Here is a 20,025-nt window from a genome sequence, read left to right as displayed (position 1 = left end):
ACAAATCACCCTTTGGAGATAATGAAGTTGACCTTGACCTGGATATTGGACAGAGGGTATTGGAGATGAAGAAGAAGAGGACGACCTCAGGAGATTCATGGACATGGTTGAGGAGATATGAGATGGTTTGAAATGGCTACAGATGAGATGGGACATCACCAAAGACAGAAAAACATTTTTAAAAAAATCAGAGAATGGTGCTTTCACAAAAAATTTTTATTTGATCTTCGTTTTTTTGAAGCCAGCTTCTTCAACTGTCATAGAAAAAAAAAATGGGTGTTACAGGAATTGTTATTTATTCAGTTACCAATTCAAATGCTCATTCATAATCAAGAAACATTCTGCACATGTAACATGAGGAATGTAACACAGCTGAAAACAAGATACTAGCTGTTCTTTGTGTTAATGACTTTTACTTCCTTTCAAGAACTTCCACTCACTCTCCACATTCAACATGTCAAAATAACAAAATAAGACCTTTATTTTAGTCCGTGTGCATCAGCCTCATACACTGCACCAAACTCCAAACCTGCGACACAACGTCTGCTGAGATGAAGCTTATTTTCCTGAAAAGGCTCCAGATAAGAGAAATCAAACACCCCACTTGGACTGATCTTTGTATCATCTGTATGAGCAAATCCGGCAGGCACATGAATCCAGATGATATAAACATCACTGAGTCTTTGTTTGTGTTGGTTTTGAGTGCTGACAGACATTACAGTAGAAGAAACTATGAAATATATTAGCTAAAAAATAAAATCTGATCCCTTTTATGATATTGCATAGACAAGTGATCCTTCATTTCCCTGCAGTGCACAGCTGAGAGTACGTACCGTACCTATACATTCACAACTGCCCCCTGGAGTGTCCTGATATAGAACCGGATGAGGATTTTCCCCCCAGTGAACACGTCTGTCTTTTTCAATAAACTGCATGAGCCAAGGTTACCTGTACATCTCCTGACGCTAGATTAAACAAATATATTTGGATTAAAAAAAAAAAACAATAAAAGTCACATTAGTTCAGTTCAATGGTGGTGACCGCATCACATGGGCAATTTTGGTGAAGGCGACTGGCTCCTATCGAGGACAAGACTCATCTGTAAGACAGAGAGATGGAGGTAGGAGGTAAATATGGTGAGTTTAGGCCTTTTATACTCTTTCATTTTAGCTTTTGCCATCTAGCTCTGTGAGAAACATAAATGCAACTATACCATTCCACATGACCTTCGCTATTTATCATCTTCCTTAATTTCCATTCTCTTTTTTGTTTAAAAGAAAATTTCTGCCTCCTTTTGTTTATTTCCTTACACTTGGTCACGACTCTAAGATGTCATCATTAAGAAATCCAACTTGTTTGTCAGTTATATGGGAACGATAGACCTCATTTCAAATTTGAAACTCCTTAGACACTGAAAAATGTTCTGTGCACAGGTCAGAGAAAGAAACAAGAGTAAATATCATTGAAAGAAAATCTACTATCCTGTCTGCAAGTGAGTGAAAATATGTACCGATTGGGGCTGGAAAAAAATGTCTTCTTTCGCCTGGACATGTCAACTTTTTATGTCTTGGTTTTAATTGTGTGTAAAAGGAAACTATTATTATACTGTTGTATTCTGATTGTCTAGAGAGAATAGCTTTAATTTCTGTCAATAACTAAATCCAGGAATATAAGTCATATCTTTAGATTGTTTTTGACATAATAAAGCATGTTGTATTGAGAATAATATCTGAGTTTTTGTTTTTTGGACGGGGATATAAAGAGATTTTACATTGCATAACTACACAGAGGATACATCTTGTTGATTGCTGTGCTGGGAGAGATTTAAACAGGTTCAATAATTTAATGGCGAAAAAGACCTCAAATCCTGTAAACTCTATTACCGCAATTTTGTGTTTTCAATTATTTCTAAATGTTTAAAGTAGTTCAGCAGACCAATTACTAATTATCTATTTTCATTAGGATTTATTGATATGGATTCTCTTTAAATATTTAGCATTATTTTAAATCTTGGTATTATTATATTTTAGCCAATGTTTCCCCTACATTAAACATGACAAATTAGGAGTATGTTTCCTCTTACTAAAGAAATACATCTTCTGATGAGTTTTTAGTGCAACAGTAACTACACATCTGTGTGTTATCCTCATTGCCTCCAGTCGTTGTTGTAAGGGTCACTTCATTATTTTTTTTCTTTTTTAATGCGATTTTTAATGGGATAAAGGAAAGAAAGAAGGATCATGTCACCAGCTTCATCCAGAGAAAGTTTCAGACACTCAGCTCTCTTCAGCAGTGTGACATATACAGCAAAAAAATACAAAAAAAAAAAAAAAAAAACAACAAACCTTTGATGCCCTGAGTGAGATCCAAAGCTACCAAGCGGCTCACTACACTTTATGTCTTTTGAGAAGGGGGTGACACTGACCCACTCGGAGGCGTGGAGCCGTTGCGATCCCCACACTTTTCGGGCCCTTAAACACAACTGTTGCTCCTTCTGCTTCAGCTTCGTCCTCCGGCGCCTCGCTGCCCTGCAGCCGCTCCATCCTCAGCTGCTCCTGAGGGTGGGAGCTGAACGCCAGCATGAAGGTCTCGGATGGGTACTCACACACCTGCTCCAGCTGGTCCTCGTCGAAACACACCTTTCCCTGGAAAGTTTGAAAAGGAGTGTGAACTTTTTAAAAGCACTACAAATATCTTCACATTATCATGGCCGATATGCGGAGTTATGCCTGATTTTTTATTAAAGATTTGCAGTAATTCAAAAAGCCAAACAAAAAAAAGTGAATGACAAAATTTCAGTTTTAGGTTACTTCAGCCGGTCCATTTATTTTTATGCAAGTAGATCAGACTAAATGTTTTCAAGCAAAAAAAGCAAAGAAATTCTTCGAGAGAGTAAAATATTGGACTTAGAATGGTTAACATGCGAACACATGCTAGAGGCAGTGGCGAGCGTTGGGCCGTGTCTGTGAGGTGTTTGCACCACATCAGTGTAATGTTGACTGACAGCACCAGGCTTAAAATATCTGAAATGTTCCCGATGGATCGTTTTGTACCGACTGAGCCCTTCGCGTATTTACTGATCGGTGATTGCGAGGCGTTTCTGGCAGCAGAAGCAGAAAACCAAACACAAGCTATGGTTTTCCAACGTCTCCTTAAACACCGAAAAGGAGAATGAGGCCGTGTGGTGTTATCATTTTGTCTGAGTGTGTTTACTCTGCAGTCAGTGTTGTGTAAACAGATATCCTAAAGCTGACAGGAAACAGCGACACATCCACAGCGCGTCTTATAATAACAGCAGCTCAGGCTTCAGACAAGTAGTAAACACACCCGGAGGTGCATTCACAGTGCACCGAGGAGCTTTGCCCTGTCAGTGGCCGTCTGCGGGAGGAGCGCAGATAAATAGCTCTGCATTAGAGAGACACGGCCGAATCACCATGAGGCGCAGAAGGCTAATCCTCCCTCCTTGAACCTGATTAACCCAGCAGGACAGCAGAAGTGTCGAACAGGAAGAGAAACAGCGAGCGAAAGAAGCAACTTTACCAGCTAACATTTGACCTCCCGTCTTCAGAACGGCCATGCCGAGTTCTCCCATGTTGGGAAGAGAAGTCGAGAGGAATTTTAAGGTCTAATTTAACACCAACAAAGTCATACTTTTGAAACAGATGTCCAGCAGAACCATGAGTTTCATGTAAAAGAAGAAGATCTGTTGTAGAATTGGTTTTCAACAGTCTGAATTAAGCCTCTATGAAACTTAAATCCCATATACGTGATGAGAACATTGAAGACAGGAGGAGGAGGAGGCACAAGCAGGTCACCCCCCATTGTGAACCGATGGTGTGGTTCAGAGGGGGGAGGGAAGGAGGCCTGACGTCAAGCGTCTGAAGGGCAACAACGTGAGAGCAACAGGTGGTCAGAGAATCACTCAGTGGTCACTTAGTGTGCTTACAGACAGAGAAAAAGCACAGCTACATGACTGTAATCCCAGAGGTGGGAAAAGGGATTACCCAAGAGCTACGTATTTATAGAAATGATTATTGTTTTAACTACAAACTGAAGTAATGACCTTTGGAGATGGAGTTTCTTTCATTGCTACTGAGTCCTGTGAATCAGATGGTTCTGTAACAGTTCAGCGTCTAAGTTGCATTGAAGAAATTAAAAAGGGGAGATCGCGTCACTTCCTCCGAGCGGATCGCTGCCTCTTGTTTAAAGGAAGTGCACATGGTTGAAAGGAGAAGTAAGTAGAGACATGGAGACAAAGGATATCTACAGTGCAAATACACTAAAATCCACTCAGAATAAGTGTCAAAACTGCAATGTTATCTTTGTGCACTTCTGATCCCTGTCCAGCACTGTTGGTCTTCCTCTTTGTTCCATCTCACCCACATTAGAACAAAGGGTTGGGGGCCTGCTGTCAGTGCCCATACAGTGGAAGGTCAGAGTGGTCAAAAACTATCTGCCAAGACTTGGATCTAACAGCCAAAGCCCCCAGAAAGACACAAAGAGAGATTTGTCTGAGAGGCGGTGAGGGCTGACTCGACAGAAAGAGGAAAATTTGGTGCGATGGAACAAGGAAGCAGTCTGTCACTGACTCAGATACGCACCGAGAGGAAATCACCAGCAGTTTAACTTCTTTTCAACAACAAAACAAACAAAACAGTCATTAATAAAGTGTAATTTTACTCTAACAGGAGGTTGAAAAGTTTATTTTTGTTTGGGAGAAAATCTCTCGCTTGGATACATAACTGCTCTTTTCAAATTAATGATCAAACTGGTTTAAGAAAGCTCTTCACAAACCAGAAACAGGAAGTGAAGCATAAAGTTTGACCTCAGCGAGACTCAAATGTGTTGTAAATCAGCACTGAGTTACTGTAAATATCAGCAGGGCCGTCTATATCATACAGATACCAGAGATCAGAGGAGGGAAGAGAAACATCTGTCTGTCTGCATCCATCAAAACCTGAAACACTGTCTTTTCCTACAAAGCTTCAAACTGAGACCTAGCAATGAACACAAACCAACAAGGACTACATCATTCTGTCATTTGATTTTGCCTTTCTTGATAATAAAATAAAACAAACACAAGTTTAGCTTTACCTAAAAGATGTGTGGGTCAGAGTTAAAGAGTTAAAAGTCAAAAGTCTGAACAGAATTAGACAGTAGAGGAGAATGGCAGAGGAGCTCACTCCTGGATTTTATGGCTCAGAATCAAGATGTCGTGCTTGATAAGGCTTTAACTGGCTTAACTCAGCCTCTGTTATCGTACTCCTCAATCAAAAGGGATGTTCTCGCAGTGAAAGGGGATTCTGCTTCGCGGCGTAGGCCCATCAGGCAGGTGACACCAGGTGCTGAATTTTACAAATCTGCTTTCATCACAATGTAGGAGATTTTTTTGGACCGTGATAATTTCAGACTTGATTCAGAAATCTGCTTTTTGGTGTCACAATTTGCAAATGAAAGTAAAACTAAACACTCAGCAGTTCCTACTCACCCTTTTTGGTGTCCCTCCTTTCTTGACCAGACAGGACTTTTCCAGATTCTGATATCCGCCGATCACCTCAATTTCCTCTGCTGTGGGGTATTTCTTTTTCCCAGACTCGGTTGCAGCGGGGGTCGTCTGAGTCTGTTGCGACGAGGTCTTTGCAGAGTTGGTCCCTGCTGCCGCCGACCGTGCTGAGGACCCTGTTACCCCTCCTGCTGCGGCAGGTTTTTTCGGGGTGATCGTCACGGTGGCGCCTCTCTTCACTGGACCCCCAGAGGCGCTCTTGATGGAGAAGGGCACGGGCGATGGGGTGGGTGATGGAGAGATGCTGGGGGAGGGGGTAGGGGACGGTGAACTCGGAGACGGAGCCGGGGTCGGGGCGCAGTCTGTAGGTTTCAGGGAGTTATCTGGGGACTGGCTCCTGAGAAAGGACTGAGTGGTGGTCGTAGTTTGTTTGAGATGAGATGTTGGAGAACAAACACGCTGAGGAGACACTCTGGAGTTGAGTTCAGGAGTTTCCACATCTTTCTCCTGGGCTTTTGCATCATCTTTTACTTGGTGCTTCAACAGTCCTCTAGAGCTCGGCTGTCCTTTCACCTCTTTCTTAGGTGACATACATGATTTCAGCGCCTCCTGCTCCTTTAACTGAAACTGCTCTATCTGTCGCTGTATCGTCTGAACCCCACAAACATCGTCACTGATAAACGCCAGGCCGTCGCCCTGTTGCGAGTTGGACACAAGTGGCTTCACTTTCACGAGTTGTACGGAGGACGAGATGTCCACCGCCCTCTCCCTCAGATATAAGCCCGACCTTGAACCCACCGTTTCCAAGTTGTAGATTCGACTCATGGCTGCGAGGGAGTTTGGATGTGGCGGTGAAGGGGAGAGAGTCTGTGTAGGATCCAGAGGGGATGTGTACTCCTCTACCTCTTCGTCCTCGAAGAGCCCCTTCCCTTCCTCCTCCTGGTCGTCTTTACTGTTCCTGTGTCTGCCCCTGTGGCGCCTGAGCTGCTCCTCTACATGTTTCAGAGGGTCGTCTTCATCCTCGGAGCCATCGAAGCTGTCAGAGGTAACTTCAGAGGCAGCAGTGTTGCTTGTTGGTTCCTCTCCTCTGGCTGCTTGTGTGTGTGCGACAGAAACAGGAAGCTGAGGGCAGGTTTTCAACACGCCAGCTTCCTGAGTGACGTCAAATGTTGCCGCGGATGTCTGCGACGCTGCATCTTCCTCTGTTTCAACCTGCCCGCATGCAGCCTCCCACTCTTTCTCTTTCTCGTTTCCCCTCTCCTCGCACCTGTCCACATCTGTTTGAGCGTTGTCGATGTCTGCAGCAGCCTTGCTCCCATCTCCATCCTCAGGATCTCTCTGTCGTAGCTTTTCCAGTTCCCTCTGACGGATCTTTTCTCGTAGTGACTCGATGCGGCTCAAAGGTTTTCCAATCCTCCAGCTGTCCCTCCTTTCCACCCCTTGCCCTCCTTCCCGATCTTGCCCCTCGTTTGTTTTCTTTCTGTCCACCATTTCCTCTGCCACATAAAACACAGTCCTGGGGATCTGAATCTCCAGAGGGCCTGGCGATGCTCCGATTGCTGCCATTTTCTTTGGAGATCTTGGGGTTACATCATGTACCAGGTTCTCAGAACTGCCTTGGCCTCCTGTCAGTCCCTCCTGTTTGGTCATTTCTTGAGCAGGCTTATAACCCCTCTCACTGTTATAAACTGTTGTATCGCCTATTTTTTCTATTTTACTTATAAGCTCCTCTGTGTGCTGGGACAAAACACAGTGAGCCAGGTAAGCTCCCCGTGATCCCGCTGTACCCCAGTCTGGCCTTTTTTGTGGGGTCACTGTGCAGGGCAAACTGGAGCACTCTGTGAACGCTGAATCATGGCTGCAGAGACTTTCTGTAGCGGGGCATGCGCTGAGCGACTCTGTAGAAGCAGTACTGACATGACTACGTTCAGTTAGAATGCTGCCTTCAGGTTCACATTCAGCTGCATCGCAAGGTTGAGCATCGGCTTTCTCTGCACTCTGCGCCCTCTCAACGCTCTTCTCACTTGGTAAACCTTTTGGTTCTCTCTCTGCTCTTGCTCGAACATCCTGCCTGATCGGGACTCTTCTAGCAAACGATATTCCCTCTGTGTTTTTAACAGATGCCACCGTAAACCCCTTGTCTCCATCTGCATCCACTGCCTTCTCGGCTGCCCTCTTATCAATAACATCAACTTTCTTAGCTTCATTTCTATGCTGGAAGCAAGATTCAGCCTCACCTCTCCTCTTCTCATTGTCAGTTTTTACATCTCTGTACTTCCCAAAGCGGTCTTTATCTAGAAGCCGAGCACATCCAAGCTTAATCTTTGCTGTGGTTTCCTTCTTGGGGGAAGTCGTGTCTTCCCACGATGTCACGCTCCGCTCTGAATGTGTTCTCTCGCGTATTCTCCTCTCGCAAGACCCTTCATCATCTACGCCGTTCTCCTTCGCGCTGATGACGCGGTCAGAAAAGCTGAATGAGCGTTTGGGAACACCTTTCAACTGTGTATTTTTTCCATCTGCCTTCATCTCCTCATACTCTTGCTCATCTTGATCTAAGTATTTACAGCTCCCTGGCTGCAGGAAGTTATCAGAGCTCTTGGATCGAGATGGAGGCTTGGGGTAGTGTCCAAATTTACTCAGCAGCTGGCTGACCCTCCCTCCTCTTTCGATGAACACATTATCCTCCAAACTGTCCTTCCTGTCATCTTTATTAATAACTGTTGCCTGGCCCCACGGTCTTTCTTTCTCTTTCTCCTTCAGCCAGGACACGTCAGTCCTCACCTCCCTGCCTCCACTCTCCCTCCTTGCGTCTCCACTGCACTTCATCTCTCCCTCCTCTCTCCCTTTGCCTCCTGCGCTCATGTCTTCGGGGCTGGCCGAGGGTTTTATGATCAAAACCTCGGAGGCTCGGATCTCGGTGACACTTCCTCCACCAGCCAGGATCTCCCTCAGGTCCATCTTCATCCCTCTCTTTCCCTGATGCTCCTCCTCGGTCCTTTCCCTCTCCCTCTCAGCTTCCCTCCATCGAGCTCTCCTCTCGTCACTGCCCTTTCTGTCCTGCTCAATGATGATGATGTTGTCAGCTCGGATGGTCCTCAGACAAGGTCCGAGGGGGGAATACAGAGCAGGCTGTTGTTGGGCATCTTTTTCCTCTGGGTCTTTTCTGACTTTAAGGAATTCCTGGTCCTTCACTGCACCCTTAACAGACTCTTTCCACTGGCTCTTGTCTTTCTCACATCTCTCCCTGCTGTGCTCTCTTCCCTGACTCCTGTCCCTGCTCCTCTCTTTTTCTCTTCCTTCACTCAAATCCCTAAACCTTTCTATTTTCAGCTCTATATCACGTCCTCTCACTGGTTCTCCATCCTGAGCCCTGGGGCTCAGCTTGTCTCGCTCCTTGTCTTTCACTTCTGGCTCATTCCCTACTTCCCCATCCCTGCCTTTCCGCCACACACTCTGCGTGCGAATAAATGGGTTTTCATGCACTGGGACAATCGTCTCCGCAGACACCTGACTCACTAGTTTGGGCTCTGCGTCGAGCCAAAGCCCGGGATCTGGACTGAGCGATGGCTCGCTTCCCAGATTAACAGTTACAGAGCTGTCAGTGTCACTCAGGCCATCGGAGGGAGATCTGACATCCACCTGCAGCAGACAGACGTCCCTCTCCCTCTCCCTGTCACCCAAACTCTCCTGCTTGGCCTTCCTCCGCTGGATGATCCCACGCTTCCAAGCAGGCATGCTGGCAAACTTTTGCTCCTCTTCTTTTTCTCTCCTGTCTCGCTCCTCCTCCTCTCTCCTCTTTCTCTCCAGAAGGAGTTGCTTCCATTCCGGCAGAGAGGAGACAGACATAACAGAAAAGGTGCTCGCTTTCGTACAAGACAGTCCTGGCCCTCTTCGGAGCTCCTGGCAACTTTCTGCAACAAAAGAGGCAATAAAATCAGTTTTCTGTTACAGTCCCGATGAATAAACATGACATAAAGTACACTCATTCGCATGTTTGCAGTTCGTTTAATAGTGAATCCCCGCTTACACCGTTGATTTATCTACTTAACCTGCAGTTGAGGTCTTGAGATAAATCTTTTACGCACAATAATTGTGACAACATCCTTTCTTCTTTTCTCTATTACTAATGAGAAAGAAGGAAAAAAAACTTTCAGCTTCACCTACCAAAACTTCCAGTCGTTCCAAAAATACGCCCGTGTCCACCTCCACTTCACATCTCCACTCGTGCGTCAAGCGCTCCGCTGCACGACGGGAAAATCTCCTCCGGCGGGAACGCGCAGATTAATCTATGCCGTCAAAAAGGAGGGCTTCAAAAACGCCGTCAAATCATATCCAGGGACCCGGCCGTCCATCGGAGCGCAAAAACAACTCCGTCCGTCTGTATGCTAGTAAATATTTCCAGCTTCAGAGCCGCGGTCTCTAATCCGATAATTACATTCAATTCCCTCTGGAGAGTTTAGTGGCACACACCATATTGTCGGACCTAAGAAAAGGCGTTTAAAGTACGTGGCCGTCTGCCCGGCCAACAACCTCCCCTTCCTCCCTCCTCCTCTTCCTCCGTCTCATCCCCGCGTCCCGCAGAGATAATTGGAGAAGAGGCGGAGGCGCGCAGTTTACCTGACACAGAGGGTTCAGCCTCCATCATGTGGACACGGAATTAAAAGTGCACAAGGACCACCAAGCAAAACCTGAAAAAATACTATTTTGTTAATATAAAAAAAAAAAAAAACCCTGCAGATTTGGGAACCGTTTCCTTTCTTAAGCAGAGGGGGAAATTCTCTCTGAAATTAAAACATCCTTGGAGGAACACTCATGTGAAGCAGATGGCCGAAAAGTTCCAGCAATGAAGAGCAAGTAGGTCATTGTAGAATATCAAAATAAAAAGCTCCAGCATCAACTTGGGTTATATTTTTTTTTAAATGTCAAAACAATTCCAGAGTTTTAACCCGGAATTTGATTTGGGATTTTTATTCTAAAAACATGTTTGCTTTCAGGAAATTTGATTTAAAAAAACAAGATGAGACCCACAGATACAGGTTTTTCATGCTGGGCACTGATATATTAATCGGTTGGAAAACTCCCATTTCCCAGTTTACAGGATTCACAGGACAAACATGCAACATCATGGTCACCACTGCTTTACTAACTAAAAAAAAAGGAAAGAAAAAAATAGAAGATGAAAAAAACTTACTTCTGTAAGTACATTTCTCAACTTTCTCAAAAAATGTTGCCATGTCAGCTGACACCAGACCTTTTACGAGGAAATATTTGAAACTTCTCACTTTACCAGAGAATAGTTCTCAGTTTGACCACAATCAAATGCCCAATTTCCACTGAGAAAAGGGAAGTTTTCGCCTCCAAGTTACAAATGAACACAATGAGTGTCAACAAATGTACTGGGAATATAAGTGATCACTGATCAATACATCTTCTTGGTTAAGAAACCACTAATAAAGTGTTATCATCAGGTTTGGTTCACTGGACATTCAATGTTATACGTTATAATGTTTACTTCACACTACCTCACATCTGCATCTACACAACAAAATAAAACTGAAATACACCGACTCTGTTTAAGATGATGAACAACATACAAGACACAAACAACAAAAAGAAAGATTTCCATCTTTTATTTTCATTTCACCAGGTCTTAAAAACACTCAAAGCTCTAGCTGTAATTACACTGTGAAAATAAAACATGACAGTACTTTAAGTTAAAAACTAATTGTACATTTTCCCCTGGCAGTCCTGCTTTTGAGCTCCGCTATAAAATTAGCTACCTGAATCACTGAGCAAGATAAATCCTAATTCATCATTGTCATTGCTCAGATAAAAAAAAGTGTAGAAAATGCACATTCATATGATCAAACCGTCAACAATACAGAGAAATCTCAGTAACTTTAAAATGGGACTAACACAGTGTCACGGTAGAAAGTAGCAGCCTGTTAAGTATGCACAAAAAAACAAAACAGTGAATATTCTAATAGACATTAGAAACCCTCCTGAAGTCAGTGTTTTGTAAAACCCGCAGACTACAGCAGCAGGACGACCTGGCCCCCTCACTTCTCCTTTCGGCTGTCGCCCTCTCGGCTCTCCGTGGCGTCTGTGCTGCCTCGGTGTGGCTCAGCGAAGAGCTGCATCTTGCTGCTAAGCTGCACACACAGGTAGGTTAAATCCTGTTTGTCCAGAGAGTGTGCCAGGGCCAGGTAGGCGGAGAGCGTGGCCGCCAGCAGCAGCCTGTCCAGGGATAAAGCCGGGAGCAGCCACAGCACCACGGCCAGCTCCAGGCACACCGGGTGGCGCAGGTGAGCCAGCAGGCGCTGGGCCCCCGCAGACTTGTGGGACAGTGGATCCCCCAAACCCAGACACTCGTAATACAGCTGAGGGAGCAGACGGTGAGGGAAGGTCACTGAGGGCAAGCTGGTCAAATTGTACTAGAAGTTACCTCAGCCTCTTGTTGAAATATTAGAAAAATAATCATCTTTTTTCTTCTTCTTCTTGCTTATCTCTCCTTTTCTCCACCTTGTGTTAAATGCACGAATAAGAAATCCCTGTGTTCTCCAGCTGATGCTCTGCAACCATTACGATTCTCTTTTTTGTGCTATATTGCAACTCTTGCACTTGAATAACAAATACGATGAAACGACAGGAAAACACACAGGTACTGTTTTCTTCAGCATCTCTGATCACTGGAAGCAAAAGCAAAAACGTACCTGCTTGATTCCCAGCAGCTCCGGGTAATCGAAGATCATGAGGATGCTGCAGATGATGGCCCAGCAGAGGAAGTGCAGCGTGAAACAGAGCAGGGGGAACCAGATGCTCCACGGTGCCTGACGCACTGACCACAGACAGGGGGCGCCGGTCACAGGCTGCCAATAATGCATCAAGATCTGTACACAGGAAGGAGAGGATCGACAATGCAGAGTGAACCTTTTTAACACATAACATAAGAAACTGTGTGCTGCTCTACCTGGAGGGCCAGTGCAGTAGTGAAGCAGTATACTGTTCTGTTCAGGGCTCCCAGCACCGACTCCAGAGCCTGCTTGACAGGAGGCCATGCCAGCAGGCTGTGCTGGACTATGAAGAGAGCCAGCAGTCCTGCATCCACCAGCAGAGACCCGAGGACGGAGCTGTCCCGCAGGGCCTCCGACCACGGCACGGAGTCTGCAACAGAGCAGAAAGGTCACTGGAAAAGCCTGGGTAGACATCTGACTGGAGAAGAGATGGGGACATGCTGAGTGTTTGGATCCAGATCAAGCAAGAGAGAAAAAAGACAAAAACAGAGGAAATAGTTTCATGTCAGGATCAACAAAATCCTATAAATGTATTATTGTTGTGATCTCAACATATGGAATATATCAGAAAATACTGACTAAACTACGATGAACTGTGAAGATGTGCAAATCTGGAGGAATTTTGTGACGAATTAGTGAATAAAAATAGAGCAAAAAAGTAATTAAGATGTAATTATTTCATACCTGGTAGGAAAAAGATGGGACAAAATTCAAGGACAAAAAATAGTAGCAATGGAAGCACAGTGTACCAACACATGGAGTTTATGTATTTTATTTATTCTTGCATGTCAAAGCCCATGAAGCCCTATAATGTTTAAAACAAGCAGGAAGAACTTTTTCCTTTCTTTCTTTTTTTCCCACTTCATCTGCTGTTGTTGCCACAATAAAAGGCTGCTTACTGCAGTCTGTTCCAGGGTTTGCAGTTCTTAAATGCCTTGCTGGGGCCAGATTTTAAAAATAACTAATCGTCTCCATGAGACCGATATATCATGTGCACCAACATTTCACTCCAAACTAACTGAAGCAACTTCAGCCGAAGCTAAACCGATGTCCTGATGTGCAAGCCACCTCCATACTTCTTTCTATTCACACACACCTGTAACAATAGGTGAAGAGCAGACAGTGTTGGACTATAATGAGACCATATATCAAAACATATTTAAAGCAAACAAAACCTGTTATTCAATTTGCATATGTTATGTACTACATTAATAATCTATTGCTTCTATCTCAAAAAAGTAGAAAACATTGCTTCGCCCAACGTGGGGCTCGAACCCACGACCCTGAGATTAAGAGTCTCATGCTCTACCGACTGAGCTAGCCGGGCGATGACGACACGCAACATAAGAGCGGTAATCTAACCCAGTTGACCATGAGTGTGGCCGTAAGGCGATAGTCTCCATAGAGTCTCGCGTTAATATGTGCAGAATAAACATCATAAGTATGTTTTCAGACAAAACACGTGTTTGCTGGAGGCAGCGACTCTTCTCCCTGCTGCACTGGCAGCTCAGTAAAGTTGAGCTAACTCTCCTGCCCGCCTGCCCGCTCCGCTCCAGCTCCTACCTTGACACAGAGTCGTCTCTCCGGTGATGTTGTGGTAAATGGCTCGAAACGACAAAAACCGAATGAAGTCCACCCCGGATATGAAGACAAACGCAAAGTTGAGTAGAGACACGGTGCAAAGCGCCCAGCCACGGACCGTGACTGACGCCATTTCAATCAGCTTTTTATCTTCATTTACAGTTCCGGGAGGAAACTTTTTTTTTTCGGCGGTGCCACGTGCGGACGCACGGTGGCGCTGCGGCATGCCGCAACAAGCCAGAGCACGAGCAAAGAATTCAGGTGATCATATACAACCAAATTAGCGTGACCTTGAAAAATAAGGTCCATACAGAGAATAAGAGCATTAAAACTAATTTGATGCATAAATTATTTTAAAAACTGTGCAAAAAAAAAAAAAAAAAAAAAAGAGAGAAAATGCCCCACATAATGGCACGTTTCTGTCACATCAACAATTTGCAATTGACAGGTAATTATCTTGGAATTTAGAAGTCAAAGCATCATATAAAATCAATGGATCCACGAGATGAGTGTGCAGGTTCAAATCCTGCATGCAGTGGGAAGTATTCAGCATAAAAACTATCCAATGGGCAAGTTGCAATGACTTGTAATTCCAACCTAATACAAGAAAGATGGCCAGCTGATAGATTTGCATTAATACTTAAAGTATATTCATTTTCTAGAATCAGACGACAAGTAAAGAGAAATTTGACGCGGACATGTGTGTGTGTGTGTGTGTGTGTGTGAATGGGGACTTTGCCCCCGACTAAGAAATTAAAACTGGTATTTATGTTTATGTAAAGGTTTTGAGGAGAAACTCTCGCAATGCAACAACATTTAAACCAAAAAGATGAAAAATGAGAAAGTGAAGTGCAGTGTGTTGGATTATCAGATGTGAATCTATTTAGGATTAAAAAAAAAATGTGCAAAACTCAACAAAATCACAAACACTGAGTTCTTGCCTTGGGTTAAAATGGGCTCTCCTTCACCCTTACAGCACTCTACATGATAATTTCTGTTAAAGGCTGTTATTCAAATTGACTCGGTTGACCCTGGAATATGGCAACGTTTTTATAAAGATCAGTCCAAAAAATATTTTGATAATTAATTTGCAGAGAAATAAAGACGATTGTGAATTTAAATGAAGGTGTCCTCAGATGGCATCACATCATGGAGACAGCACCCTGAGGAGCCTGAAACCACACAGACTGAAACATGAGGTCATGTGGGTGTAACGTGTCTCCTGTCTAGTCTGCCTGTGTTTTTTTTTCTTTTCTTTCTTCACTGTGAACCAAAAGGTGTGTCATTCACAGATCCACGCAGTCGACACAAACTACTTTACATGATTATTCACATTCGCCCATTCGCAGGTATTCTCCAGGACCTTAGAGCAAGGCATGATGGGGGAATGAAACTGCAAGACAGCCCACTCGAGTCTGAGTGACAGTGTCAGAGAACAATGAATATAGTACAAACACAGAAGAACCACATTCACATCTAATTGTTGCTGGATTCACTATTTAGCCTGAAACACATGTTCATGGACTGTTGGAGGAAAGTGGAACATGCAAAGGTAATATAGAAAGGTCAAACCCAAAGTGTGTGATTATGGTTAGAATGATTTATCTCCTCTTATAGAACGAGAAACATATATGTAAATGGAAAGTTGCTCATGTTTGACCTTGTTTTAAAAGATCTCAATCACTGAGTAAGGCATCCACCAAACATTGTATGTTTTTTAAAGGAAACGAAACGCACGCTTGAAGGTAATTTGAACAGGAAGTATAGATATAGACTTACTTGATATACTTGATATAGACTTGATGTCAGTCTGAAGGATATTTCAGTATTTCCACTGTTAAAAAGAAAACCTGAGATAATGTTAAACTACGTGTTAAAGTAGAATTGTTGTGTTGTACCAATGGAGCTACTGAAGATTCTGTCGAATAGCTTATTAACCACACTGAGCAGAGGCAAATTTAGAGCAGCAAAGTAACTAACGGGGGTATTTCCAAGCTAATATTAATTTTGAGAAATGAAAAAAGAAGAAGTGATATGATTAGCCCTTAGATGCTTTCACCAACTGAAAGATTACAATCAAATTTCCATTCAGTCGTTGAAATAAAGAGGCCTCCTTTGTGTTTTATCACTTTAGTTGCCCTCTAACTTAAACACTTGCACCCCTCCATTATAAAATGGAGTCATGTAGATACAGACCCTGCGAAGTGGCCCTGTGTGATGAGGAGTAGCAGAAGTAGAACGCGTTAAGAAAACATCTCTGACAGCTGAGGTCGGGCGTTGAGTTTACAGCGACGCGGGGGGCCGAGCCTCCATCTGTCTGCCTCTGACCTTTGGAGGACTCCGTGAAGGTGTGAGTAATACAGAAGCTCTTATCTCTTCACACTTTAATTTCCCACGAGAGCAAAAAAACATATCCACACGAAACCTGTTAATTTATGATTTAATGGGCCGAATCAATCTAATCCCTCTGAGGTTTGAGCTGTTTATTGTGGCATCATTTCCTGAACGCCTGAGTTTACCTGAGGTGAGCGTCATTATCTGCCGGCTGATGGGGTAAATAATAGTATCAGGGGCTTTTGTGCTTGTGTGAAACTATTAAAGTAGTAAAATCTCTTCTGCTGGAAGTGGTATGTGTGTAACTTGATTGGATTATGGGTGTGTGTAAACATATTAATGAGATTCCTCAGTGCGTATTCAGATTTGTATGTGTGTGTAGTAAGTTATGTGCGTGGATAATAGAGTTTGTATGTGCGTGATGTGTTTGGTGTGTGCATGCTGAGCCTCATGCATGCCTACAAGGACCTGTAAATGTTAATTTTTCTGCAGCACGGTGGTGTAGTGGTTAGTGCCTTTGCCTCAAAAGTGAGTTTGACTCTTTCAGTGATAAGTGTGCGTGGGTTGAGCAGGTATGTTGAAGCAAGGATGCATGAAACCGTGCAGGAATTTGGCCCTCCAGGACCAGAATTCCTCACCGCTGACCGAGAAGATTGTTGGATTTTGTTACTTTCCTGCATAGTGACAGAATAAATCATGAGTAAGTTGTGTTTTACTGGCCCTCAGTGTCAGTTCCTGTCCAGTTCTGATGATATCGAGATTAAAATCACTGAGCAATACTGCAGGGCAGCTGGAGAGACGCAGAGGCAGACAGCCTGACAAGCTCGGGCCTGAAGAGACTCATAAACTCTCACACAGGAAATGCTGATATTGAATTCTTAACTTTTTGCTGAATGAGCCAATTCTTTATACGCAAATTAGGTTGACATTAGGTATGACATTTATAATGTTAATTTATTACATAACACTCCTTCCTTTATTCTTTATTTTTTCTTTATTTCAAATCCTTTTTTGTTTGTCCAGTTTTGCAGACTGTGCTTTACTAAAGATGATGATGTTTTACTAAAATGATGACGTATAGAGTGACAAATGAACCATTACCTCATTTCCATAAGAATTAACAAATTATATAGTTTTCTTGTTAAGTTTTATACTTTTTTTTAAAGATATGATGACATATGTTTTTGTTAATGTCTCCACTACAATATTTTCTGATAATTGCTAATTGATAATTGAAAATATTGCAGACAATGAGATTTCTTATTCTCCAATCTGGCAACAGAGAGACGCTTTACAGTTTTGCCTGGCTCTTCTTTAGGGTGGATGTAACCACAATAAACGTCCCTCCTCCTTTCTTTTCTTCTGCGGTGACACGGAGATAAGAGAGCAGAGGTTTTGTTCATTATCTGTGTATTTTTAGGACAGCAGGCTGTTGAATTTTATCAAAGAAGCGATAGATAAGTGGCTGTTTTACGACCGTCTGAACAGACAGATAAGGCTTGACCCCCTCCACAAAGAAGACGTTGGTATAATCCACATACCAACCTGCCCATTTTTTAATTAAAGTGCTCAGAATGAAGAATAGTCCTATATATCTGACAGTTTAAATGAATTAAAAATATCAAGTGTACCTTTAAATCTGTTTTACATCATGCATTTAAACCCTGCGCAGCAGAAAGAACTCTGTCAAACTCTGAAATGTCTGTTATGTGGGTCACTTCCATATGTAAATGTCATGTTTCTGGTACACTGACTGCTTTACCAGCACAGATTATGAAACAAAGGCTCCCCTGAGCAAAGGGCTAGAAAAACCATGCACTCACACAGAAATGAAACAGTCTTGCACAGCGGGTTGCCACTAAATATGCATATTTCAAATATCTTGTCCTATCTTTGCCGCTGACTGTGGTTGTTTTGAGGCCAGGTTCAGATTGTTGACTCCTTTGACTCCTTTAAAAAGTAGCTGAAGACGCTTTTATTTAATCGGGCTTTTAGTTGACTGGACGTTTCTGATGCGATTGATTGGCTGTCTGTTCTTATCACGTTTATTTTTATATTGTTTTTATTTTTGTTTTTTGCACTGTGAAGCACTTTGTGATTTTATCTGCGAAAGGTGCTATACAAATAAAGTTTATTATTATTATTATTATTATTATTATTGTTGAGTCCTTGTTGAGTACATTAGGTCTTAATTCTTCAAATCTTATTTTTTTTCCTGACTGTTTTGGGGGTTTTTTTGTATTACTGTTGCTCTATTAGCTCCATGGTATATATGGTTGATTAGATTACTTAATTTTTAAACACAGATGTCTACATTCATTTCCTCACTGGAATCAATTGTGGACTTTTTCTTGCATCATTGGTTGATTCCCAACATCAGGACTGATTGCTGAGTAAATTAATATATCTCTAGCAAATCATTATTTCAAAGCTTGTTTGTATTCATATTTTCTACTCACCAGGACAATATCTGGCATTTTACCAACTCTGCTTCAGATCTTTCTCTCTGTGTTTTTTTTTTTTTTTTTTTTTTGCTGAGTTATTGTCTAGATCTTGTTTTAGAATTCTTACTCAACTCAACTCAGCTTTATTTATGCAGACTTATGTTTGTCACCCCTTATAAGTATTTCATTGCAGCTGACACAAAATAAGGCTAAAACTAATTCTTTAGTTAAATAGTCTCTGGAATAGTATGCATGGCCTGGTGCTCTCAGATAGCAACAGATTGATGTGTTGTTTGTGAAAAAACATGAACATCTCTGAACTGTGTTTAAAAATTTGAGGCTTTCACCATTTGACCATTAATATAAATTAAACATTTATTTCAAGATATGTGAAATCAGGCATGAGCAAACCCTAATGTCAGAAATGAATTCACAACATTTTTACTGGAGTTTGTAGACAGTGTATTATAGTGGAAAAGACAGTTTGAAGTAACCGATGGCTGGTTTTGGTTTAAATTGAAGAACTGAACAACCTGTGATATGCTGCCACGAGTGTCACCCATTTTGGGCAAATAAAAGAGGCACATTTTGACATTTTAAAGCAATAAAAAATAATTAAATTGATTACTTATCCTATCATGACCCAAAAGATACAATAATTTTCAAATTTCACATTTTGTGGAACAAATTCTAGTTCACAGAAGTTATTCTGGGTCAGTTATTCTGTTACATTTTCTTGTCTAACAAATCAAATCACTTCATGTCGCGTCAAAGGTGACATTTTTCACCAGAATGAGTGAACTTGTGTGTGCTCTTATTCTCCAAAATCCCACAATCAGTCCACATAAGCAGGGTGTTGTTATTGTTTGAGTGCAATCCTGTGTAGTTTGCATGTTCTCTTTGAGGACATTCTTTTCTTTTTTTCCCTCTTTTTTTGTATGGTTTGTATTTTGTTTCACATATTGATTTTGGTATGTCTGGAAAGAATTAACAATAAATAAAATGATAAGTAATAATGAATATTTATGTTATATTCATATGTTTATTGTTCTGTTAATTTCTTTACTGTCTCTGTGATTTTTTTTTTTTGTTTATTTGTTGATTTATTATCATTCTTATGTCTGCTGCTGTCTGTTCCGTTGATCTTCAAAATAAAACTAAATCAAAACAAAAATTCAGGTTTCTTCTGTTTTTCCCTAACTGTCATTCAGAAAATAGGTTTTTTTTAAATATAAAATAAATTCCTCACAGATTCTTGGGTTTCAGTCCTCTGTCAGTCTGTATTTTCTGGAATATTGCCACCTCCGCTCTTACTCTGAAGGCCTTCGGCCGCGCTTCCATTTCCGGTCCGGGTGCGCGGAGCTCCGGT

The 20,025-nt window shown here is 42.4% G+C and overlaps 2 protein-coding genes and 1 non-coding gene across 4 annotated transcripts; all 3 read right to left on the bottom strand.

Annotated features, from left to right (window-relative positions):
• Positions 1–565: 565 nt before the first annotated feature.
• On the bottom strand, positions 566–9,998 carry ppp1r18 (protein phosphatase 1, regulatory subunit 18). Of its 2 annotated transcripts, none has more exons than XM_030120461.1 (4): positions 9,668–9,998; positions 5,489–9,414; positions 2,346–2,645; positions 566–1,099 (listed from the first exon to the last, which is right to left on the bottom strand). In XM_030120461.1, the coding sequence occupies exons 2-3, from the start codon at positions 9,347–9,349 to the stop codon at positions 2,388–2,390; spliced, it is 4,119 nt and encodes a 1,372-aa protein (XP_029976321.1). In that variant the 5' UTR covers positions 9,350–9,414; positions 9,668–9,998; the 3' UTR covers positions 566–1,099; positions 2,346–2,387. The 2 variants fall into 2 exon arrangements, with proteins under 2 accessions (XP_029976321.1, XP_029976322.1); XM_030120462.1 differs by having other exon boundaries at positions 2,426–2,645.
• Positions 9,999–11,138: 1,140 nt separating this feature from the next.
• nrm (nurim) lies at positions 11,139–14,076 on the bottom strand. Its single transcript, XM_030120821.1, has 4 exons — positions 13,861–14,076; positions 12,474–12,667; positions 12,217–12,393; positions 11,139–11,883 (listed from the first exon to the last, which is right to left on the bottom strand). Exons 1-4 carry the CDS (start codon positions 14,009–14,011, stop codon positions 11,563–11,565), a joined length of 843 nt encoding a protein of 280 aa, XP_029976681.1. The 5' UTR covers positions 14,012–14,076; the 3' UTR covers positions 11,139–11,562.
• On the bottom strand, positions 13,552–13,624 carry trnak-cuu (transfer RNA lysine (anticodon CUU)). Its single transcript has one exon. It is a non-coding gene; the product is annotated as a tRNA-Lys (tRNA).
• Positions 14,077–20,025: the final 5,949 nt, after the last annotated feature.

Source organism: Salarias fasciatus, chromosome 22 (genome assembly GCF_902148845.1).
Source record: "Salarias fasciatus chromosome 22, fSalaFa1.1, whole genome shotgun sequence".
In the NCBI taxonomy this organism is placed as follows: domain Eukaryota; kingdom Metazoa; phylum Chordata; class Actinopteri; order Blenniiformes; family Blenniidae; genus Salarias; species Salarias fasciatus.
Note: the sequence above shows the minus strand (reverse complement) of the source record. Positions and strands in the feature narration are given on the sequence as shown.